Source organism: Equus asinus, chromosome 10 (genome assembly GCF_041296235.1).
Source record: "Equus asinus isolate D_3611 breed Donkey chromosome 10, EquAss-T2T_v2, whole genome shotgun sequence".
In the NCBI taxonomy this organism is placed as follows: Eukaryota; Metazoa; Chordata; class Mammalia; order Perissodactyla; family Equidae; genus Equus; species Equus asinus.
In genome coordinates this window covers 107899751-107919022 of record NC_091799.1, presented here as the reverse complement: position 1 = coordinate 107919022, position 19272 = coordinate 107899751, and the positions used below count along the sequence as shown (strand labels likewise).

Below are 19272 nucleotides of genomic sequence, written 5' to 3'. Positions count from 1 at the left end.
GTCATGGCCTGGCGGGAGTGACTAGTATCTATCATGAAAGTCACAGTAGGGGCACTGGTGTTTATTGTGGTTGTAATGATAAACCACAGAAGTCTCTGGTCCGTGGCCTGAGCTGACCAGTGTCTAGAAGAGCCCCTCTGGCCACTGAATAGGACACTCTTAGGGGCCAAGGGCAGGGAACCACTCAGGACTCTGGTGGCACATCCCCAGAGATACGCTTGGGCTGAGTGGTGGTAGTCAGACCGCAGGGCTGGAGTCTGGGTACATGGGGAGGCCGCAGGGGAGCTGTTCGGGCAGGTGAGAGCTCGAGAGAGGCAGGACAGGATAGTGCTGAGCTGTGTGCACAGGGGGAACCTGCAGACACAGCCCTGGGGAGGGGCCAGGTGAACCCCTGGCTGTGCTTCCCCAGGGCGGGGAGGAGCCCAGCGAAGGAGAACTCGTGAGGGGGTGGGAGCTGTGAGCCCGTGGCAGCCGCCCAGCAGACCAATGGGGTCGAGCAAAAAAGTGTCCACACAGCCACGGCCGTTTTCCCACATAGCTTTTATTGGTAGTGGTAACCCACACAGATGCTGACTATGGAGACAGACAGACAGATAACACTGGTTTTCTACACAGAGTACTCAATGCTCCTTGAGAGGGCAGACCAAGTCCTCTTGGCCACAACTGCAAACAACTCTGGTCAACAAGCTAAAGCTTCCCTGAGTGGCCAGTTCCACGGGCCCTGGGCTGAGGTCCGCCTTGGGGACGGCTGAGCAGGTTCCCCAAGGGCCTGTGTCAGCAGAATGCGCAGCGCGACTTCCCTGTGGCGGGCACAGAGCCGAGCTCCTGGTGCACCTTCAATGGTGCGCTGCGTCCGATTCCCAACAGCCACTCTTCCCTTGGGGACAGACGCCAGTGTGCTGGGGACAGCAGCCCTTGGCCAAAAGTCTTCACCTCATATGGCTAACGTTCTCGTCCACAAAACCCGGAACGTCAGAAACAGAATGTCAGAAACCGACTCTGCACTCTGAGCATGGGTTTTGATTCACAGGTAAATGTGATTTTAAAAAGCCATTCCCTAACACAGAAAGTGTTATTGATGTGATGTGTGCTGGAGAGAAATAAAACTCTGATGGGCTCTTCCTCCCCAGGTCAGGGCTCGAGGCTGCCCTGGTGGGGTCTCCAGGAGGCCTGCCCCAGGGGCTCTGCGTGGTCAGGGTCCAGCCGGTGGGACTGCTTTCCTGCTCGCAGGGAGCTTGCTTTCCCCTGCAGCCAGGGGATCCATGGTGAGCTGACCATGAGCTGATGGCGACCCCCCTGGTGGGCAGGAGAGGTGGCAGCCCACACAATTCCATGGAGTTTTGTTTGTCTCAGCTACAAGGAAATAAACAGCATCCCCATCACTCACACCAGGGCCCACCCGGGGGGCTCAGCACAGACTGTGTGAGTGACACGGAGACGTGTGGCCCACTTTCTCGCCGTTTGCACGGTTTCTTCCATTTCACCTTCTCCACAATTAGACAAGACAGGATACTTGGCTTTTCTAATATGAGCAAAATAAATGGTCCAGGGAGCTATGCGAATGCCAGGATTCTCAGCAGAGAGCGTCTACAATTATCGTATTTCTCCTCAACATATGAGGGCCGCCAGACCCGTGCCTGGGCAGCCCCTGGGTAAAGCGAGGGGGAAGGGGGCGGCTCGACACGGATAGGACACAACTCGGACGCTTTCTACCTGTGGGGACAGGCACAGATCTACGGTGTGTTATCACAGCAACTTGGGACGGGCGCACATCCTCTCCCAGAGCACAGGGAGGTGTGAGTAGTCAGAAGGCAAAGCCCATGCGTCTCCAGTGGAGGAGAAGTGAGAATGGAAGCAGCCCTCCTTTCTCTCGAGACTTAGAGCTTCCTCCTTGGCCTGTGTCTCTCCCACGGTGGGACAGCCGCCCTGTGGGTTGTCCTTCTCTGCTCCCCTCTACACCACGAGCCAGTGGCGAAACTGAAAGAAAACAGGGATTATTCAGAAAACAGAAACTACTTGGATGAAGGTGGCTCCTGGGCCGACGACCAGCTTGTAGCTGAGAGACACCTTGGCAGAGCAGAAGGCTGTGGCTACACGACCGGGGAGCTCAGCAGGGGGCTGGCCCAGCCCTGCTCCTGGGGCATCTCAGACTAAAGCCCATTTTACCGTTATATCAATCAGTCGCTGCTGACAGAGACGTCAGCCAGCACAGCTACAGCCAGCGTGATGTCAGCTGCCAGGCGGACCAACAGTGGGCACGGCAAACCTGGGGCTGGCCGCAGAGGGCACTCCTGCTGGCTGGCATGTGACCTGTGATGCCCCCTGGTGCCCACGGCACTTTCCTGGGGCCTCAGATTCCTGCAGTTCTGTCTTGCTCCATGTGACCCCAGGCGGGCGCGGGAGCAGCCTCATTTACCGCCGGGGATGGATGAGATCAACAGGAGGGCTATTTAGTCGTCCAGGAAATGTCATCTCTGCTATTATGCAGCTGTTTGTTCAGCCTACTCTGAGCACATGCCATTCGATCACACTAAATGGCAAGAACTGTGTTTTTCAAACATTTCAAAACAAGAGCCTGCAGGCCTGACTTCTGACACAGCCACACCGGGGATGGGAAGATGCTGAATCTGTGCTGGTCACACCCCTTTGGGGCGACATGCAGGGACATCTCCAGTCCTGGTTAGGACACACTCCCTCCACCGACTGGGCCTCCAGTGCATGCTGAACCAGGTGTGGTGTGGTGCGAGGCGAAGGGGCTGGTGGAGCCCAGGAGGGGTCCAGTATCCAGAGCGGAGAGCATCAACTCTGTGGTGAGCACCCCACTTCAGACCAGTGGTGACAGGGGAGCCACACTTGGGGCCCAGCTCTGAGCCCAAGCCCCTGGAGGTGAAGTGGTCCTCTGTCCTGGCACGGAAAGCAGCAGAAGGGGACTTCTCTGGAGGAAGGCATGCTTTGGGGACTCTCAGAATTCTCACAGATTAGGACCAAGGTATAAGCTTGAAAAGAAGGAAGCCCAGAAACAGATGGCAGCCCGCTCTGTCCAAGTGAGGTCAGCAGAAACCAGAAAGTTTAATTCAGACCCCCACAGACCAGAGAGGCTGTGACTGTCAGATTATCGGGCAGCTATGTAAGAGATGTTTTAAAAAGTGATGTATGCAACCTACAAGGATGCACATTTCACAAGACACAGGTGGACCAAATGTAATTTTCAGAGATGAAGTAAAAAATACAGCTGTCAGTGAAGCGTAACACAACAAGGCAGGTAAGAGGTAGAGAACGCGAGGTGGAGAATGCAAGGTGGAGAATGGCTGACTGTGGTCCTTCACATGATGAAATGTTGTGTGGCCGTCAGAGTGAATGAACTATAATTACACATAAAGATATTTCTGGTCGAGATGGAGTAGCAGGGACTGAATTTACTCTACCCTCTGAATCAACCCCAAATGATCAAAATGTGTGTGTAATAATGGTTTCAAGACACAGGACATCAGATGACAAAGGACAGTGATCCCTAGTGAGCTGTCCAATTGTCCCTGCTTGCTGCCTCAAGGAATTTCCAGGTTGCAGCAAGGGGAAGGGGGAGCCCAGGTAGGGGCAGTGAACTCTGTGGAGACGAGTGCTGGGGAGACCACGGCAGCTGGAGCTCGCAGGATGGAGTCCAGAGGGGAGAGAACTGCACCGAGAGCCCCAGTAACTGCACAGGGTCCCCCAGGCGTTCAGCTGCATACTCAGGGTGCACGAGGTCCGGGAAAGAATCGCCCAATGAGATTCATGGGAACAGTCTATGAAATGTGCACAGACTGAGCATGTCATGGCTGGTGGGGCCCTGGGCAGAGCACTCACGAAGGTGTCACTGCAGCAATGGAAATAATGAGCCTGACACTAAGTGCTGCTCTGGTCCCACATAAAAAATCTGAAAAAGCAAGTCCCTAGGAGATCACACCATCTCCACATAGCTTGGCTACATCCCGGAACAAATGCAGAAATATCCAGCATCTAACAAGGGAAAACTCACAGTATCTGGAATCCAATAAAAAAATTTACCAGAATTGCAAATAAGAGGCAAAATTTCAACCCCAGAGAAAAGTCAATCAACTGAGACTGACCCAGAACTGACACCAATGTTAGATTTAGCAGATAAAGACATGAAAACAGTGATTATAACTGTTCTCTCTACGTTTAAAAACTGAAGTAGAGGCATGAAAGACATAAAAAGACCCAAATTGAGTTTCTAGAGAATAAAACTATAATGTATGAGATGATAAATATGCTGGTGAGATTAGCAGCAGATTAAACATTGCAGAGGAAAAAAATTTAGTGAACTGAAACAAAAAGCAACAGAAAGCACACAAAATAAAAGAGATAGAGGAAAGAGAATTAAAGTGGCCTAAAGTATGTGCGATTCAGCCCTTGAAGGGGTGGGTAGAAAAAATGTTGAAGAAATGGTAGCCAAAAAATTTCCTAATTTGATGAAAACTATAAGCCCACAGTTTCAAAGGCCCACTGAACTGTGGGAATAGGAAACACAAAGAGGAGGATGAGGTACTGTAATGTGAGCAAGTGGGAAAACGAACTCAAAAGAGTCAATTGGCATGACACCTTTTTCATAGAGTTAAAAGCAACTGAAACCAAGAAATCTACTTTTTAGGAATATAGGAATGTCCATAGATGCACAAAACTATATAGTAAAAGAGACAAAGGAAAGATTCATCTAGATGAAGGTCCTTTACTTCAGGGATGGATGGGAGGGGGCAGACAGGGAGGTGGATGTTACTATGAATGTGCAGTTTTCGTGTGGTGGTTCACAGGGTTTATTTTGTCCTGTAGATAAAAAAAAAAAAACAAGAAGTAGCCATCTGTGCACTAATGACAAGAGTGTGTTGTACAACTGAGCAGCTGAGACATAAAACTTTTTAAAAAATTCTGCAAGAGTTTGAGACTTGGAGGACCCAGGGCAAGCCTCACACCCTAGAGCCCCAAAGTGAAACAGAGGAAGGCAAGAGGCAGGATTTGAAGGTGTGGCTGCAAAGTCCTCAGAACTGACAACAACCATGGATCCACAGACCCCATACCCACACAGTCACAAGCCTAATCTAGTGGACAGAAGAATTGTGTATCAACAGTGGGGAATAGACAACTACCTAAAGTGGATCAAGTACTCAGCACACTTCAAAGAATAGGTAGCATAGAGGTCTGAGCACAAGGCATTAATTTAGAAATTAATAACAAATAGATGAATTAAACATCCTCATATATCTGGGAACTCAAAAACAGATTCTAAAAAACTCACGAGTTGAAGAAGTCACAATGAAAATTAAAATACACTTACACTAAATAATAAGGAAAATATTACGTTAATAGTTGTGGAATGCAGCCAACAGGGTATTTTGAGGGAAATTCATAGCCTTGAATGCTTATATTAGAAAAGAAGAAAGGTTAAAAATTAACAGTCCAAGGTCTAAATTAAGAAGTTAGCAAAAGTATAACAGAGTAACCCAAAGAAAGCAGGAGGAAGAAATAATAAAGAAGGGAGCTGAGATGGATGAGGCAGAGAGTAGAGAGCCTGCACCAATCCTCTGTACATCGAGCTGTATAAGAGTGAGTTCTCTGCCTCAGTCTGTCTCCCCACCCACCCCTGCCTAAAACTGTGCCCCTCAGATGGTTTTTGAGTCAACACATCCAAGTCCTGGAAGGGTTAGGTGGTCCAGCATTCATGATTGACGTTAGTGTCCTCGACTAAGTGGGGCTTTCTCACAGGGTGATGGAAGAGGGAATGCCCACCAAGGTCACCTCCCACCCGCCGACCAGCTGTGAGACTACGAGGTGTTCCTTAGCCTCTTGTGCATCAGGGGCCCCCTCTTGCTAGAGAGAGTAATGACGTTCCTTGCAGGGTTGTGGTAATTAAGACAGGTCACGTGCTTCCTCTGTGCTCTCAACAACCTTAGGACTGCTTTCCACACCTGCTCTGTAATGCCTGGGAAAAACACACGAAGCACACAGGTGAAGCACACAAGCTCCGATGGCTCCCAGATGTAGAGCGAAGGGAAAGAATCAATCCTGCTACAGCCCTGGTGCGAGCCCCACCCTCTCCTACCTGGGCCTCCCCTGACATCCCCAGGCCCCCTGCGACCCCTTCCGACCTTCCCAGCAGCCTTTGTGACCCTGTCAAAGGCCATCAGACAGGCAGGCGGCTCAGCCAATGTCCAGAGAGCTGTCCAGGTGCTGAAGCGCCTCGCTGGAGGCCGGGAGCTGTCCAGGTGCTGAAGTGCCTCTCTTGGCCTGGATGGCAGTCCACTCCCTTCGCACAGTGTCTGCTCAGATGAAGTGACTCTCTTGGCCTGGATGGCAGTCCCCTCCCTTCGCACAGTGTCTGCTCAGATGCCATCTCCTCCGGGGGTCCATCCCTGGTCACGCCTCCCCTCTCTGCTTTCTCTTTCTCTGGTGCTCCTCTCCACCTGACACATTTCGCCCGCTGCCTGCCCCTCCTCATGCAGGATCCTCAGGGGGGCCCTGCAGCACCCGGACCAGCCAGCAGGCGTGCATGCTCACAGAGTGCTTCCTGAATGAGGGAATGCAGCCTCATGGCTGTCTGGGGGCTGTGGTGCAGGCATAAGGGTTGCCCTCCCATCCTTCTGAATTCTGCCCCGGGTCAGTGGGGAGACCATCACTCACCGTGAACTGGCGCACCTCCCCTCTCTCCACCAGCTCGCGCTCCTTCTCAGGCGTGATGGCATAGGCCAGTTTCTAGAAGAAAGGAGAGAGTATGGGCGCTGGCACATGCTCAGCAAGGTGGTCGACACGGAGTTGGACACGGAAGCTGACAGCCCCCAGTCCCCTTGGACTTGGGAGCAGAGTCCATCTGGCTGGAAATGAGCAGCGTGGTGAAGGTTTTGTGTCTACATCGAGCTCATGGTGGGCTCAGGGTGAAGGTGAATGGCATGCACTCTCCCCCCGGGCCAGGACAGGACCTTACGGCACCTGAAGGTCACTGGAGAGAGGGAGCTGCTTGATTTGGTTGCATTCAGCCTTGGGAAGCTGGCCTTCCTTCTGTGCAGCTGATGCCCCCTGCCTAGACAAAGAGCAGAGCGGTGCTCCTCAGGGGTCCCCTGGGCCGCGGCTCAGCAGCTCACAGTGTCTGACTTTCTTGGGCCACATTTCCCCTCCAGGTGTCATGGCCCCAGGGGACCCTCCCACAGGTCACCGCAGCCCCACCTGTCTCAGCTACTGAGATTGTGTGTGCGTTGTGTTCAGAGTTTGCCCGGTGGGACGTCAGGGACAGACACAGGCTCCACAGAGGGTGGCACAGAGGGGTCCCCACAGGGATGGCCCAGACACCCGCTGTTCCCCAGGCTGGGCTCTGCTGGTCAGTGAGGGGGGTCGTGGGACAGGTCTTCACTGCATGGTGCCATCTGGCTTTGCTGGGGCCATGGGGCCCCAGGGCTATCTCCCTCTCCTCACAAGAGGCCTAGGCTGTCAGAGGGCCCGGTGACCCTGGCCACATGCTGTGCCTATCTGCTCCAGGCCTCGCCTGACTTCTGAGGGATGGGCTGAGTGCCAGCCCTGTGAGGGGCACCTGCCTTGGCCTCCAAGCCCAAAGGATGCTGTGTGGCCCCAGGAGGAATCCCTGGGCCAGCAGAGGTGCAGCAACAGGGCTTCACTGTCCGTGCTCCCAAGAAGGATGGCTGAACACGGGCACAGAGAAGCCTCTGAGAACTCCCGACAGCAGCTCTGAGCAAGCTTGCAGGGTGTTCCTTCCAAAGTGGACCCTGTCCTTTGTCTCTTCCAGGAATCCCAGCACCAGGATGTGAGGTAATGGGACCCCTGTGACTGGTTCCCGCCCCCTCCTTCACAGGTGACAGAAGCTGCCCGACTCCGAGGCCCTGGGGCAACCCCTCAACCCACAGGAGGCTCCTGCCTGGTGGCTCCTGCTGCCCTGCTCAGCCACAGGTGGACTCGGCCCCAGGAGAGGGCAGGGCTCACCCCTGATTCTACCTCCACCCTCAGACCACTGCCCTTCCCACCTTCACTCGACATTATAGAGCACGTGTGCACACACATGGCACATACGTGGGCACAGACACAGGTAGGTACACATGCACACCTGCACATGTGAGGACACAAAGAGGCATGGACACATGCACGCACACAGACACACATGTACACACAGGCGTATGTGCACAGACACACATATAGACAGACATGCATAGACACGCACACAGACACAGACAAGAACACATGCACACATGCACACAGGCGCACATGCATAGACACATAGACAGACACGCACACAGACACAGACAAGAACACATGCACACATGCACACAGGCGCACATGCATAGACACATAGACAGACACGCACACAGACACAGACAAGAACACATGCACACATGCACACAGGCGCACATGCATAGACACATAGACAGACACGCACACAGACACAGACAAGAACACATGCACACATGCACACAGGCGCACATGCATAGACACATAGACAGACACGCACACAGACACAGACAAGAACACATGCACACATGCACACAGGCGCACATGCATAGACACATAGACAGACACGCACACAGACACAGACAAGAACACATGCACACATGCACACAGGCGCACATGCATAGACACATAGACAGACACGCACACAGACACAGACAAGAACACATGCACACATGCACACAGGCGCACATGCATAGACACATAGACAGACACGCACGCAGACACAGACAAGGACACAGGCACACATGCACACAGGCGCACATGCATAGACACATAGACAGACACGCACACAGACACAGACAAGGACACATGCACACATGCACACAGGCGCACATGCATAGACACATAGACAGACACGCACACAGACACAGAGACACATGCACACATAGGTGCACATGCATAGACACACAAATAGACATGCACGCAGACACAGACAAGGACACATGCACACATGCACACAGGCGCACATGCATAGACACATAGACAGACACGCACGCAGACACAGACAAGGACACAGGCACATACACGTAGACACACCTGTATACACAGGTGACCACGCATAGGCACACACACAGACACGCACACAGGCACAGCCCCCCTTCCACCCGCACCAGCCCATGGCCGATCAGCCTCTCGTCTCTCCACTGGCATCACTGCCCCTCCAACCCCTTCCTGCTGGTCAGAGATGAACAGGTGGGAGGAGACCGGGGACATGGACACCACCTGACCTGGTGGCCTCATGACCGGGCAAGAGGGCAGGGTGAGCAGCCCTGTCTGAGTACGCACCTCCCTCCAGGACCCAGGCAGGCTGCAGAACTTGTAGGCTGCGTAGATGGGCACCATGGACATGGAGGACACAGCAATCGCCCAGCCCAGCACGTTGGCCCACTCAGGGAAGACATAAGCTCCGTAGTGTGGGGGCCTGAATGTCACGATGCTGACCACGACCACAAACTAGAACAGAAGGACAGAGATCAGGTGGTGGCTCTCGGCTGGCAGAAGTGGGGGATGGAGCAAGCATTTCGTGGTGGAGGGCCTCCCAGCCACGCCTGCTCAGGGAGCCCGGCCCTGCGGATGAGGCAAAGCCGGGCAGCGAGCAGCTGCTCTGCAGACCCTGGGGGCTGTCACAGGATGGTGCAGTGGGGGGGCCCATGCTTTCAGTTCTTAATGTTTGATTGGCAGGAATTCTCTCCACTGTCCTTTGAAAACCTTACACATTGTCACATCCAGGAGCCCTGAGCGTGTAGTGAACGGAGCCCAGGACACCTGGCTTGTCTGGAGTCACACACCTAACAGCCTCCAGGCTCCGTGCAGTGAGAGGACACGTCAGAGACAGGCCTCAGCTGCCAGGCGGGGAGGAAGTAGTGGCTTCTGAGCTTCGGGGCACAGCTCAGTGAGAAACCCTGCTGATGTCTGGAGCCGCCTCCGGCTCCTCTCTGTCTCTCTCTCTCACTAGCTCTTGGGTTGGCCCAGGAAGGGGTCTGCCTGAGCCGCCTGCCCCATCCGGTCACAGCTGGCTGACCACTGGGCTGGCTGGGGTGGGCGGAGGGCCAGGTGTCAGGGAGGTGCTTGGCCCTGTGTGTGGCTCAAGGGTCTCTCTGCACAGACCTGGACATCCCGGGAATGGCTGTCTGGGGTCACCTGTGCAGACTGGGCATGAGCCATTGGGTCTCTGCTGTTGTGTGGGGACGGCCGCGGACAGTCCATAAATGAATCGGCAGGGCTGTGTTCTAATAGAACAGGTGCTGGTAGACTTGGCCCGTGGGCCAGAGTGCCGGGAGCCGTGGCTACATCATTTGATTGGCTGTTTGACAGGGTCCAGCCAATTAATGCCTAGGGGTGCAGGGTCGCCCCTTGGTGAAGAACAACCGGCCGGCCCCTCACATAGTTCTGAAACCTGTACTGCTTCTAATTGCCCTTCATTCCTTTTCCTTTCTTAACCTCCAGTTTTCACTCCTTTGGGTGGCTGCTTGGGAGGCACTACCTCCCGGGAAAATTAGATATAGTAAGAGAATGTGACCACCTGCAGGTAACTTTCAAGATGTTTTTCAGTTAATTATTGGAGGAGCACACAGTCCCATTTGAGACAAGCAGAAAGGAATCCTGCCCAGATAAGATGTCGAATTAGGTTTGTAGCCTCCATCTGGTTAATGTTTCCTTCTCCCTCCAGTTCTTTGTCTAAATATATATATGCATCGTCCTTCTAAGTTTGCTGGTTAATTGGATGATCAAGAAGTATCTATATATTATTCTTGACCTTCTGCTTTCTGTTAAAATGTTATAGAGGTTTTCTCCTAAAAGCAATAAATAATAAACAATTGATGAGTAGAAGGGCCGAGGGGTGCAGGGATGCCCCTCGGTGAAGAATGGCCGGCCGACACCCCTGATATTTTCTGAATTATATGCATGCTTTCTATCAAGGTTATGTCTATACTTATTTCTGTTTTTTATTCTTGAAGATATATAGTTTAGTTTGGCTTTTCAGCCCTTTACTTTACTAACAAAATGATACTTTCTCCAGCAGTGTGCTTAAGGGACTGTTAGCTCCACAATCTAAAAGACAAAGGAATACTTTCACCCACTAAAGGGCGCAAAAATGTAAAGATGTTTAACTGCCCGCTGAGAATGCCAATAGCCCTGGGGATAAGATACCCTGGAGTCGCCTTTTGTTCCCACTAACCATCTACACTAATGGCGTAAATGATTGAGGGAGGCAGGGATGGCTCTCCCAGGATGTAAACAGATGGACTGCTGTCCTGTCCGGAGGCCTGGACCTTCTCTCTTTGATTTAACTTTACCATGAATTACAACAGGTGTCTAGGTACCTATCTCTTTTAGCTTAGAGACAACAAACACTAGTTAGTTGCGGAGAAGACTACCATTAACCTTATGCTCTATAGAATGGAATGCTAATAAATATTCTTGTGCTCGTTTTTTTACTTCCTTATCTCTCTGAAAATATTTGTAGAACCATTTCTGTACTAATCCTGAAAAATATATAAACGACACTTGTGCACAGTAAAGTCGGACTTGCTAACACCAACCTAAGTCTCACGTCCCCTTTATTTTCCCCCTCCCTCATTGCGCCGACGCCGTCCAACCCTCAGGAACCTGGACTCAGCCGGGGCGGGACCCCGGCACCAGAGAGAGTAGACCCCTGATCCAGACAATAAAAGCCAGCAGCTACTGGCTGTGCGGGTGGTGCCGTGCCTCGGGAGGGTGCTGAGGGCAGTGCTGGGACAGAACCTAAGTCACTCTTGTTCCCTGGATTTGAGTACTTGTCAACCCTAAAGGTCTAGACTGTGTTTTGGTCCTTAGGGCAGAAGTCCGTTGACGACCTCACTCATCTCCAGCCTCCCCTTCAAGGCAGAGATGTGGCTGATGAGGGATGCACATGGGCCTTGATGGGGCGGGAGGTCTCCCTGGACCCCACGTGAGGTTATTCAGTGGGTCTCATGGGGAGGCCCTTCAGGAGACCAGAGAGGACTTTAGGGCCGGCCTGTGACCCCCCAACTCTATCCCCTGGTCTCCAGGCAGCGCAGAACTCTGTCCCACAGCCTCAAGTGCATTCACTTCACTCAAGTGAAAACCCACTGCTGGATGTTGGGGCAGGCGTGAGAGGCGGGGCCCAGGAGGGACCTGCCCACTCAGGGGCCCCTTACCAGGAGGAAGCAGGGGCTGACGAACTTCCAGCACAGCCGCCAGTAGAGGCTGGGCCGCTTTCCGGTCATCTGCTTGATGTCGTCGCTGAACTGCCGCACACCTGAGGGGGAAGCAGGAGCCGGCGGTCAGGACAGCACATTCCTGACTTGGCACCAGCCAGGGTCACGCTGGTCCCCAGCCCTGCCCCAGCAGGCCTCGCGCTCAGGCTGCACGCAGGCACCCAGCCTCCTGCAGTGGTGGCCAGCCCCACTCCAGACTGCCCAGTGGTCCTGCTGACCACGGGTCCCCAGGCACATAGCCTGGGGTGACACTGGGTGACGTTTGCTCCTCAACCCTGATGATCACCAAGGGAGGCCCCAGGGGCCTGGTGACTCTCCTGCCCGCCCTCTGCCCTCCTCCCGCCCAGGTGTCCCACGGCTGTCCCTGCCTCCTGCCTGTAAGCATTATTTTTTTACTTAAAGAAATTGTGGTAAAATATATATAACACAAAATTTACCATCTTAACCAGTTTATGTGTACAGTTCAGCGGCAGTAAGTACATTCACACTGTTGTGCAACCATTCCACCATCCGTCTCCAGAACTTTTCCATCTTCCCAAGTTGGAACTGCATCTCCATTAAAATTAACTCCCATCCCCTCTCCCAGCTCCTGGCCCCCCGCTCCATTCTGCTTTCTGTCTATGAATCTGACTCTTCCAGGGACTTCCGTATAAGTGGAATCATGGGATTCATCCTTTTGTGACTGGCTTAGATCACTTAGAATAATGTCCCCAGTGTTCATCCACGTTGCGGCAGGCGTCAGAGTTTCCTTCCTTTTTAAGGCTGACATATTCCATTCTATGTATACAATCATTACTTTTTAAGGAAAGCTATTTCCAGAAGCTTAAGGAACTGATATTTTCTCCAGGAGATCTTAGGGGCGATTTCTCCTGCCCTGAATCTGGCCTGGCCTCTGGTCATACGACGGCAGCTGGTCTGCTGAGTTGTGGGTAAGTCTCGTAGACATGTGGGGACACATTAGAAAGATGCCTCCATTGAGAATTCCCTCCTCACACTCCAACGCCACCATCAGAGCCCTGGACACGGAGATGGACGCAGCTGGTAAACTGGAATGGAGGAGGGTGAACCCAAAGGCTAGCAAAGAGGGGAGCATCCCCCAGGGCCCCTTGTCCCCTCTGGACTTGGCCCCGTGAGCAGGCCCAGGGCAGCCCACAGCTCCTCCTGAGCTGGGTCACGGGCTCTAAGACCCACCCGGAGCTCGGTGCACTGAAAGGCTGGTGTATCCTGATACCATCTTACTGGAAACACAGATTTTGTTTCATTTAGATTGGGGGGGGGTGTGAATTGCTGTTTGGAGAAGTAACTTGGATCTCCATCTTCTGAGGCTTCAGGGAGCGTGTGGATGCTGCAGCGCCGGCTTCTCTCCAGCCTCCATGCACAGAGACTGCGGCCAGGGGATACGGTTGACATGCTTTCTCTCTTCCTCTGAGGCTTTATTTTTGGGGTAGGAGGAGAGATGACAATTTAAAGTGACAGACAAATATTGGCTCCAGGTGCCATGGAAGGCACAAAGAGTTTGATATCTCCCTTTTCTGTAGTAAAGAAAATATAATTTCAAAAACGTTCTTGAACTATGAACTATTTGTCAGGTTAAGCCTCTTGAAGCCAGAGCATTTTTTAAAGTTATAATTTCCATGGCTCTGAGGTGGAGAACGTGGACCTCCTTGTACGACAGTAGGGGCCCTATGAAACTGGGGTTGGCACACCACCACAGACCTTTAGCTTTGGGCTGGATCACACACGTTTATAAATCCTGTAACATGAGCTTTCACTGCTAACTCCCTCAAGGAAACCCAGCCAGGTGAGGTGAGCCAGCACCATGGCCCCATTTTACAGAAGAGAAAACTGAGAGAACGTAAGGTGGGAAACCTGCCCGGTCAGCACTCTGGGAGAGGGGATGGCTGCTCCGGTTTGGGCTTTCTGTTGCTGTTAAAACTACACTCGGATACCCCAGGAAACAGGATAAGTGCCCCAGGAGGGCAGGGGGCCATGGCTGTAGATTGGGGCCAAGTTAATGCTAGTCAACTCCTGGTTAGCTGAACACAGAGACCTCACATCCACCAGCAGTCAGAGTCTCCAGATCCAAGGAACCATTCTTTCTCAAGAACCAATTAAAATGTCTGCACAGCACCATTATGTGGCTACATTGTCTGCCTCTGACCACAGCAAGGATTTGGGGTGCCAGCCAGGTGTCTTCATTGATCCAGTTGAACAGGCAGTTGCTGAGCCTTCCATCCTCGAGGATGCCGTGGTAACCACAATGGAAGCTTCCTGAAGCTAACACGCACCTCTTTTCAAGGAAGCAGCACCGCAACAAAGCAAGAGGGTGCCAGCCCGGCTGGTCATAAAAATGGCACAGTGGGGGTCTTACACCAGGTGAAGCACACCAGCCCTAGAGCAAGGCTTCACCCTTACCATAGAACCAGGCCACTCCAATGGCCTCGATGAGCACTCCAAAGAGGATGGACGTGCCAGCCGCAAAGTGGTCCAGCAGCGTGAAGACGTAGATGCCGCCCTGGAAGAGAGGGGAACACCTGTTGGACTCGGGGTGCCCCAGTGCAGCACACCTCGCCCATGAAAGTACTTTTTGCAAGATATAAACCTGGCCTGCAGATTCAGTTTACAGACATTTGCTATTTGACTCCCTATACAGTCTGATTTGAGACACTAAAATTCAATCCACGTGCAGCTTCTTAGGGACACGTCTATTATGCAAAAATAACAACGACCTCTCCTCTCCTTTCCTAGGACTCCCAGCGCAACTACCAAATGCAAAACCTGGCAGAGCCTCAGGGGGAGGGGTGTGACCGCGGCCCCTGCACCCCATGGACAGCACCCCCCCTTGCTCTTTAGCCCCACAAATCCGACAGGCAGGCAGCTCAGCCGAGGGAGCTGTCCAGGTGCTGAAGTAACTCCAGACCCAGTTCTAGACGCACCACGGCTACCCCGTGCAACCACAGCTACCCCGAGTGTGAGCATGGCTACCCACGTATGATCACAAGTCATGGTGTGTCTTTTTGGGGGAGGGGTGCAGCTCTTAGGAACGCTGCAGTTCTGTGTGGCCCGGCAGCACCAACCAGGTGCCTAGCACTGAATGCTGAGACACCATCAGGAGAAGCTGAGTGAGGTACGTACATTGGTGACACAGAATAGAGAGAGGAGGAAAGTTGCCAGGACGATGAAGAGGGTGAAGAGCTCCCGGTGTCTGTGCAGCAGCTGGAATTCATCGATGAGCCCGGTGATCACTGACTCCATCCCGCCCATCTGCAGCCAACACAGACCACAGGATGCGCTGTGGGGCGGGGCATGCTGCACCATACCTGGGCACGATTTACCCGTAATTCAACAGACGTACACCCGGGAGATGGACACAGAGTAGGGAGGTGTGCGGTGCCAGGTGCAGAATGCCCTAAAGACAAGACAGCTCTGGCGAGGGCTTCTCTCATGACATGGCCATTGGGGAGGGAGGACCCAGAGGTGGATGCTCTCTCCACTGGTGGGGACTTTCACAGCCCGTCTGTAGCCCCCGGGTGGGTGAAGTGCTGCGTGGCAACATAACTCTCTCCACTGCATCACCGTGAAGGCTCAGCTCTGCTGGACTTGTCCAAGGAAACATCCCTTCCACAAGCACTGCTTCATTTTGTTCCCAGGGAGGACCTGGCCTGGCCACTGGCTGTGTCCCCGGTGAGGAAGCATTCCTGACTCCGAGTGTTGTCAGGATGGGGGTTGCCAAGGCAGCCAGCCAGCTCAAGGACCCTGTTTGCCCTGCTCTGTCACAAAAACCTCCCCCAGGAAGTGGTGTTCATGGGATTCATCCCCGACAGCCCTGTGGTCCAAGTGCTGTGGTCCGCCCAGTGGGCTGGTGACCAGGCTGGTTGGGATGGAGGTGGAGGGCTATACTGCATGACGAATGCTCACATGGGGAGGGACTTGCGGGCTCTGCACCCTCCGGGAAGCTCAGGCGAACAAGACACCCATGGCCTGTCATGAGACCTTGACTGTTGGTCCTAAGCAGGCAATGGGGAAGGAGGAGCTGGAGGAAGTCCAGCAGGACCAGAGCCAGACGTGGGCCTATGCTCTCCCTCCTTCGTGCACGTGCACATGCACACGCAGAGCCACACGTGAGATGCTCAGTGGGCAGGCCTGGGCGTGGCTTCGGCCTTCTGCTGCCCTACCCTTCAAGCACATCCATTCCTCCTGGGGACTATGGGGTCACAGAAAGTGACGAGGCAGGAAGGGCCTGCTGTGACCCTGTGTGGTCCCATCACCCACTTTTCCTGCACTACCCTCTCATTGCCGGCCCTGCTGCGTGTGTGTCTAGGACCCCGGAGGGCTCAGGCAGAGGGCACAGCTGGAACCCCGAGTGAAAGAAGAGAGGTACGTTGGTCCAAACACCCCATCCTAGGAAGGCTCTCAAGTGATCATGGGATGCCTCCCTCCCACCCCTGCGGGGGCTCTGTGTGAGTAAGAGGGACTTTGGGGGACCCTGGGGAGCCCCAGGGGCTTGCCTGGCCCTGTAAGGGCCAAGAATGAGCCCGTGGGGTCCCAGGAGCACGCAAAGCGCTGAGGTGACTCACGGCACTGTCGATCCCCAGGGTGAGCAGCATGACGAAGAAAACCACGGCCCAGGCCGAGGACAGCGGGAGCGTGGCGAGGGCCTCGGGGTAGATGATGAAGATCAGCCCGGGCCCTGAAAGCAGACCCTGCGGTTGTCCCCACGTCATCGCCCTCACTCCCACCCACCTGCAGAGGCCTCAGCCCCTTCAAGAGCCTCTGGAGACGAGACCACACACGCTTCCATCGCCTTCCTTCCATCATTCTGCCTGGAAAGCCCTCCCCCATGTGACTTCAGTGGACACCTGGCCCAGGACTCTAGAGAATGGAAGCCCACAAGAGTCGGAGGCCTCTGTTCGGCCCCCACCGCCCGTGCGTGGCCTTGTTCCTTCAAATCACTTGTGTCCTCCCGGCCATGGGGCTCCGGGAGAGGAAAAGGGAGAGCAGAACCAGCACAGGGGAGGGAGCCCAGAGGAGGGCGAGAGGGCTTCCCGGGTCCTGCCCTGCGTCCCTGACAACACTCGGTGGCACCTCCGAGTTTGTTTTTCCTGGGCGTGTCACAGACACACACATGCATGTGCTCACACTCACACTCACTGTGGTTCACTCTGCACTTGCTACACATTGTCTTCTGTGTCGATGAATTTCTCTAAGTATGACCTTTTAAAACCACCTAATGAGTACAGAGATACTGCGATTTGGCGAATGCTCCCCCCATGCGTTGCCGGAAAGGGGAGTGTCTCTGCTCCCACACGAGCCCTCCTCTGCTCATCCCCTTTGAAACTGTCCTGGGAGTGCCATTGCTGGGTGGAGGACAGGCCGGCTCCCAGATGGAGGAGGGGAAGGCCGTGGGCTTGGAGGGGAGCCGGGAAGGACTCAACCAAGACTTTACGCACTTTGGCCTCGAATGACGCCAAAGTAGAAAAGATTCCCACAGGAAATGGGTAATTGACCATTTTCACACTCAATTTTAAAAGACGTGCGTACTTAGCTCACTGGCACATTCTTGGAGTATCTGCTTACAGAGACGTAACTTACAACTTTTCTGCTTTTCCTGGGCCTCAGCAGGGCCTATGTTGGGCCAGCCCATAGGGATGGGCACTCACTGATCTTTGTAGAGAATCGAACAAAGGCCAGAGGCAGGGTCCACCCCCCAAAGTCCCTTACGGGCTCTGTTCTCAGGCCCCGGCTCCCTGAAGTTCCTGATGCACCGATGGAAGGGGCATGGTTTCCAATGGAGGAGCTGGGGCAGCTTGTCTGAGATGCTCTGAAGTCTAAACGCCGTGAGCACGAACCCGGGAAGACCTCGTCAGCTCAGGAGAAGGTAATGTCAACACCCCTGCCTTTCATTTCTGTGCCTCAGTTAACATTTCACCCTGTTTTCCTGAGAATTAGAGCTATAAGTGACATTTACTTTGCTTGTCGTGGAAACGCATAGAAGACGCACAGCTTTACTTTGAGGGGTTAATGAAGGTTTTTGCAAGCGATGGCTATTTATCATAATAAAGGGCAAAAGGAATGGGGAACATGCATCAATGCACCATGAGCAAATTTCACTGCTGCGTATGTATTTGCATTATGCTCCCTTTCTCCCACCTTTACTGGATTTTTTTTTTCCTAGAGCAAAGGATATGGACGGAGATCTCATGCCAGCCTCCGCCCTCCCATTGCAATCCCTGAACCTCTCTTTCCTACTTCCAAGGCAGAGGGAGGTCCTAACGCTCGACTCCCCAAGAATCCGGATGGATGCTGAGGGAGGACCCAGGAGAGCTCAGGGCACTGGCGGGGCTTGCCCTCTGCTCCCTCGACGCCCTCCCTGCAAGACCCCCAACTCAAGAGTAGAAAGACCCAGGAGGAGATGAGTCAGTGATACCACAGGGGCCTTTCTGAGTCTCAGGAGCAGTGTCCAGGAGAGCAGGGGACTTCCCGGAGGAGGTGAGGCCTTCAAGTCACACTCTCGGGCCAGGAGCTGGCCTGGAGCCGGGGACAGTCTCCAGGGGATGACCCTGCATCGCTCAGCCCAGAAAGACCCTGAAGGCAGGCAAGGGGTTCCAGTGATCTGGGGAGCCCTGGAGCTCTGGACTGGCCCAGTTTGAGGCTGCCTACGTCACGACTTTCCACTCACGTACTAGAACCAAGCAACCCCCCACATGCCCAGGGGGCTGCAGCAAGCAGCATCCCCTCAGTGCCTGCCCTCCTGGCTCTCTCCTGCCTGGCACACGTCCTGCAGGGCCAAGGCCTGTGCCCTGTGTCACCGGAACCCACGGCCTCCACCAGCCCCACTCCTACACGCTCACTGCCCGGCACACAGACACTGGTGTCTGCAGGCTGGCTGGGGAGCAGGTTGGGAACACGGGCCACCAGGTCTCGGCCTTTAGGGATTTCTCTGGCTATTATCCAGATCCCATCTAAATGTGTCGTCGTCAATGGGTCTTTGGAGGGAAAAGGTTTGGAACAAATTAACTGCTCACAGTGAGTGACAGCGTCTACCCAG

General features: G+C 53.9%; 1 protein-coding gene across 2 annotated transcripts in view; it reads right to left on the bottom strand.

The window, feature by feature from the left end:
* Positions 1-521: 521 nt before the first annotated feature.
* Positions 522-19272, bottom strand: part of SLC6A3 (solute carrier family 6 member 3) — a 39175-nt gene continuing 20424 nt past the window's right edge. For both annotated transcript variants that reach the window (XM_070519888.1, XM_044778129.2), the window contains exons 9-15: positions 16802-16914; positions 15360-15488; positions 14640-14739; positions 12165-12265; positions 9289-9456; positions 6673-6744; positions 522-1977 (exon numbers count right to left, since the gene is read on the bottom strand). In XM_070519888.1, coding sequence (XP_070375989.1) covers positions 1954-1977; positions 6673-6744; positions 9289-9456; positions 12165-12265; positions 14640-14739; positions 15360-15488; positions 16802-16914 — 707 coding nt within the window. In that variant the 3' untranslated portion in view covers positions 522-1953. The remainder of the gene's footprint in view (positions 1978-6672; positions 6745-9288; positions 9457-12164; positions 12266-14639; positions 14740-15359; positions 15489-16801; positions 16915-19272) is intronic.